This window comes from Pelobates fuscus, chromosome 2, assembly GCF_036172605.1.
Source record: "Pelobates fuscus isolate aPelFus1 chromosome 2, aPelFus1.pri, whole genome shotgun sequence".
Lineage (NCBI taxonomy): Eukaryota > Metazoa > Chordata > Amphibia > Anura > Pelobatidae > Pelobates > Pelobates fuscus.
The window spans coordinates 318,327,269-318,333,268 of NC_086318.1; the positions used below are offsets into that span (position 1 = coordinate 318,327,269).

The 6,000-nt window shown below is 41.9% G+C and overlaps 1 protein-coding gene across 1 annotated transcript in view; it reads right to left on the reverse strand.

Moving 5' to 3' along the window:
• NR2E1 (nuclear receptor subfamily 2 group E member 1) overlaps positions 1-1,308 on the reverse strand; it is a 55,295-nt gene extending 53,987 nt beyond the window's left edge. Inside the window, exon 1 of the mRNA XM_063441301.1 lies at positions 693-1,308. Coding sequence (XP_063297371.1) covers positions 693-717 — 25 coding nt within the window. The 5' untranslated portion in view covers positions 718-1,308. The remainder of the gene's footprint in view (positions 1-692) is intronic.
• Positions 1,309-6,000: the final 4,692 nt, after the last annotated feature.

The window sequence follows — 6,000 nt, forward strand, 5'->3', positions numbered from 1 at the left end:
TTACACTATCGCTATTAAATTGCAAACTACAATATTTCCTATGTTTCAAATCTCCCCAATCACACTACTTTGCATTTGAAAGTGACAAGTTACATTTCCATGTTAAACAAGTTTGTCAGAGAGAAAAGTTATTTTTTTTTTAAAAAAAAACTTGTTTTTGATGTAAATCGTGTCAAGAACATGATCCATTAAAAAAATAACACATTACTTAGTGTACTTGGCAATGTTATACTGCTATTTTATGCACTATTAGCTGAGCGATCTTATCTCACAGGTTATGTACATACCTACTGCTAGAGTACAATATTAATGGTACCCGTGTAAAACAGTACACGGTGTGTAATAAGATTAGTAAATACATAAAGGCACAAAGGCAATTACAAATGTAACAAATAAATAAAGAAAAAAATATTTTGCATTATATATATAATATATATATATATATATATATATATATATATATATATATGCAAATGATAGATAGTTTATGTATACATATATATATATATATTTACTGTATAATATACAATAGATTTTATTATAATATATAATATATAATATTATAATATATTATATTATATTATATTATATTGTATTATATATATAATATATTATCTCTCCAATTGTAAATGTAGTATAGGTCATGAACTATTTGTAAGTATAATAAAATCTCCAAGGAAGAAGCTACCCACTTGTTGATCCTGCTGGTTTACTCATCCTGATGGATTTTCTGTGTCTCTTGCGATGCTCCAGAGAAAGTCCTGTAACAGGTGCAGTACAGAGAGCTACAGCTCAGCCCTCACTTGACAAGTCAGCATCCTTGGAGATGGGATTCGATACTAAGTAACAAGCGATCTGGTGCTGCAGCGAGTCTGAATCTGCATAGAACGTTCACTCCATCAAACCATCTCCAGCAGAAGAACAAGCACAGACAAGGACAAACAGCAACAAAAAGTTGACGTGCTTATCGGAGGTATTAAAATGCAGTTGTTGGTTGTGTTCTGTGACAATAGCTATGGAAGTCAAGAAGTAGTCTTTATTTCCTGGGGCAGTATTGCTGGTGTCTAAGTAGGCTTAGAGAAGTTGACTGCATGAGGAGGAGGTGCAGAATGAAGTTCAGATTAAGCAGTGCCTGGCTCTCTGCAGGGTGGATCACACACGGTTTGCAAGCCAGAAGTTCATTGCATTGAGTGACTTTGTGCTTTGAGCTGCAGGCTCCAGCCCTTAGAATAAAACCAGGGTAGGAGCTAAAGGACTGAGCACCAGGGAGGAGAGGAGGGCTCCCAGCCATTGCCCAGTGAGCTTCCCCCCTGCTCTTCCCAAAGTGCTGGAGGAACCTGACGTCATCACTGCCAGGGGAGGTGTGTGCAGTGAGGGAGGAGGGAGGTGATATTAATGAATCTCTTAGACTCAGAGGAAAGCCCAGCAATGATCATACAGGGTCGCTATGTCTGTATCATGGCAGAACGTTAGTCACAATGTATCCCATCAGGTTGGGCTGTTAACCCTTTCAGTGCTGTGTGCGTGCTCCAGGTTTTGGGACTCACCTCTTCTCTGCCTAAACACCTTGTGCTAGGATGGGGGCTGGTCTGGGGCTGGCTGCTAGGTTCTGGACCACCAGGTATGTCTGTCTATCAATACTTGGCCATTTAAGTGAATCTTAATAGAATTCCTAATCTACAATTTTATGACAAACCGGTCTACCCGTCTATATATCGTTTTTGGAGAAACTAGTGACCGAGTCCAAATCTCAGGAAAGTTTTAATTTCTAGGTCCCATTTACAAATCCAGGCCACACTACCTGCCTCTATTAAGTATATATATATTATAAATGTAAATATTTCTATATAAATCGTCTGTCTGTCTATCTATCTATCTATCTATCTATCTATCTATCTATCTATCCTCAGTTTACAAACTTCCAGTGTACAGAATCGGTAAGTGCATATATAATGTCTCACTCTACGATATGATAATGATGGATATTCTGATTGTAAGACTCTTAGCTCAAGTAATTGGAAGTAACTGAATCCATATGTTAATAGACTAGCTAATTGACAGATGTCACTGCATGCTGAATTGACCGTTTGTGTGAGGCATGTACAACATATTGGGATTTTAAGGCTTAACCCAGAGGACCACTCAGACATCAAGTGTGTGGACTCTGCACAGTGCTGAGCATCAATCGGTCCTACAAATCACCATGTGAATTATTAAACCTCATCTCCCATGACTACTAGAGTTATACACTAACTTGGGGCCACATCAGCCATGTTTAATGTGGTATTAGTGACCTGGGGTAGGTAGGTAACATTAACGTAGGTATACAGGTCAAGGTGTACTCCTAAACACAGTGATTCTGGCATTTACAACAGTGTAGCTTTAAGGGATCTGGAAGCATCTCACTCATTAATCAACGTGAATAGTGTGTTGAAAGCAGACAGGTAGTAAAGTAAGGCCAAAATTACTGAGCATGAAGAAAAATTATCTACCTGGTTAACTGGTTAACTGTTTTTGGTTTCTATTTCCCAATTCAGCTATTTACTCACAGGAACTAACTGGTGGTTAATGAATGAGCCCCAAAAAGGAAAAAAAATATAGAAAACAGGGTGAAAAACAATCTGACCCCCAAAATAAAATGACAATTGCAAGAAGAGTACTGTTGTCATGTATACAAGTCTGTCATTTGTGTAATTCAGAAAGTACTTGAATAATATAGTATAATGGATCTCATTTTCAAGTATGTGCTTGTAGTACAGATACAATGTTACCATATTAACACATTCACTGTAGATATACAAAGCAAGCAGTATTGCCAAAATGGGAGGGCAGGCAGATTACAAACCAACCTTTCCACATCTTGTTTTCCTCAGTGAGTTTTTGAATGAATTTAATCTGGCTGCAGAAGTTCCTGGAAAAGATGGGTGTGTGGGGGAGGGGGCAAAAAGTTATATTCACAGGCATTCACAGGCAAGTTTTTACTACCTGGTAGAGAAGAACGACATTAACCCTTTCCCTGCCAGTGTTACAATGATTACAGCTGGACTCTTGTCTCCTATTTAAAAACATTTTTTTTCAGTAATAAAGGGGTAAAGCTTGATCACATCATTGAAAAGGCTACAAGATATTGATAGCCTCCCCTTATATGCTACATTTGTTTAGTGACTAGCTGCACCCCATCTTCAATACAACCAAAAGCATTAAGCCATTTTTGCCCTTCTCACTTGGTGGGAGTATGTCACAAGAGATTTGCATAAATTGGGATTATTGATTATTGCAAAATAAAATATGTATTTCATACCATAGACATATTTAGCAATTCAGACAGGTTTGGTTCCATAGTGGATCCTCTAAGCATATTCAACACTTAATACTCAATATTTACATCCTTCTAGCATTCAAAGGGTTAACACATTTGGATGGCTTTGTGGTGAGTGCTGGACCAAATGTAGTTGGTTGGGAGTTTTAACACTAGTTGGAGATTAATGTAAACTATTTATCTGACTTTTAGAGTCTCTGTGCAGCTGGTATTAGACATGTGCAATTCGTTTCGGTCCGAATATGAATTCGGACGAATTTCGGGCAATTCGGACATTCGGGTACTTCCGAATGTCCGAATTGCTAAAGTTCCGAAGTGAAAAAGTTCCGAAGTGCCGAAGTTCCGAAGATGACGAATTTTCGAAGTGTCGAACTGCCGAAGTTCCGAAGTGCCAAAGTGCCAAAGTGCCGAAGTTCCGAAGCACAGTATTGCCTAAGTACTAATAATGTACTTACCCAGTGAAAGAAGAAAAATGTTACATTGTATACAATTTTAAATAAAAAGTATACAAACATAGCCAGGATTCAGCTGTAAGCATTTGCAACACTTACAACAATCAAGTAACATACATTCATATAAAATGTAAGTTACTTGGCCAGTCAATGTAATGACAGGAATGAATAAGTAGATAACTCCCTAATTCCCACGGCATTAGGGAGCTATCTACTAAAAGGCTGAAAGACCTAAATTGGTCTTTCAGCCAAATTTACTAATACTAAGTAAAGATGACTTAGTATTAGTAAATTATGCCCCTACTCGCTATACCGTGAGCAGGGGCATGTCTATTAAACAGTGAGCAGCCTGTAGCTGCTAACTGTTAAAAAAAAAAAGGTCCCCCTTCCAGAGCCCCCACCCGTGAGCGGCGGGTGGGGGTACTAAATCCTAAAAGGTAGGGGGACCTAAGGTCCTCCCCCCTGGCCCCAGCCCCTGAGCGGCGGGTGGGGGCCCTAAATACTAATAAAGAGGGGGACCTAATGTCCTCTCCCCTGGCCCCCACCCCTGAGCAGTGGGTGGGGGTTCTATATACTAATAAAGGGGGGGACCTAATGTCCTCCCCCCTGGCCCCCACCCCTGAGCGGCGGGTGAGGGCCCTAAATACCAATAGGGGGGGAACCTATTGTCCTCCCCCCCAGCCCCCACCCCTGAGCGGCGGGTGGGGGACCTAAAAATTTTTTCCCATCCCCCCAGGTGACTAGGGGTCCCCAAACCCCTAGTCACCCCCTCCCCCCCCAAAAAAAATGATCCCCCTACCTACCCCTCTCACCCTAAAAATAATGAGGGGGGGACCTTTAACTAAGAACCTGTAAAAAAAAAATAACTTACCATTCGATGTTTTCTTTCTTCTAAAATCTTCTTTTTTCAGCCCCAAAAAAGGCCAAATAAAAAACCATAATAACCAACGCAATAAAAAAAAAAAAAACGAGCGCAAAAAAAATAATCCTTCTTCACCCATGGAGGGCTCCGCGTAGACTGAGCTCTGCAGGGCGGGGGAAGGCTTATAAAGCCTTGCCCCGCCCTGCAATTAGACTCAGAGCACTCTGATTGGTGGGTTTAAGCCATCCAAACACAGTGCTCTGACAGGTAAATGAAGAGACTGACAGGTTTGTCTCTACATTTACCTGTCACAGCACTCTGATTGGTTGGTTTGAAATCCACCAATCAGAGTGCTCTGTGTAATTTTACACAGCGTGGGAAAGTTCTTTGGAATTTTCCCACGCTGTGTAATTTGACTCATAACTCTCTGATTGGTTACTTAATCCAAAGAAATTCCAAAGAACTTTCCCACGCTGTGTAAAATGCGACAGAGCACTCTGATTGGTGGATTTCAAACGAACCAATCAGAGTGCTTTGACAGGTAAATGTAGAGACTTACCTGTCAGTCTCTTCATTTACCTGTCAGAGCACTCTGATTGGATGGCTTAAACCCACCAATCAGAGTGCTCTGAGCATAATTGGAGGGCGGGGCAAGGCTTTATAAGCCTTCCCCCGCCCTACAGAGCTCAGTCTGCGCAGAGCCCTCCATGGGTGAAGAAGGATTATTTTTTTTTGCACTCGCTTTTTTTTTTTTTTTTTAATTGCGTCGGTTATTATGTTTTTTTATTTGGCCTTTTTTGGGGCTGAAAAAATAAGATTTTAGAAGAAAGAAAACATCGAATGGTAAGTTATTATTTTTTTTTACAGGTTCTTAGTTAAATGTCCCCCCCTCATTATTTTTAGGGTGAGGGGGTTAGGTAGAAGGATAATTTTTTGGGGGGGAGGGGGTGACTAGGGGTTTGGGGACCCCTAGTCACCTCGGGGGGGCAGGCATTTTTTTAGGGCCCCCACCCGCCTCTCAGGGTGGGGGCCGGGGGGAGGACAATAGGTCCCCCCCACTATTGGTATTTAGGGCCCCCACCCGCCGCTCAGGGGTGGGGGCCAGGGGGGAGGACATTAGGTCCCCCCTTTATTAGTATTTAAGGCCCCCACCCACCACTCAGGGGTGGGGGCCAAGGGGGAGGACATTAGGTCCCCCCCCTTATTAGTATTTAGGGCCCCCACCCGCCGCTCAGGGGTGGGGGCCATGGGGAGGGACCTTAGGTCCCCCCCCTTTTTTGGATTTAGGGCCCCCACCCACCGCTCAGGGATGGGGCCAAGGGGGAGGACATTAGGTCCCCCCTTTATTAGTATTTAGGGCCCCCACC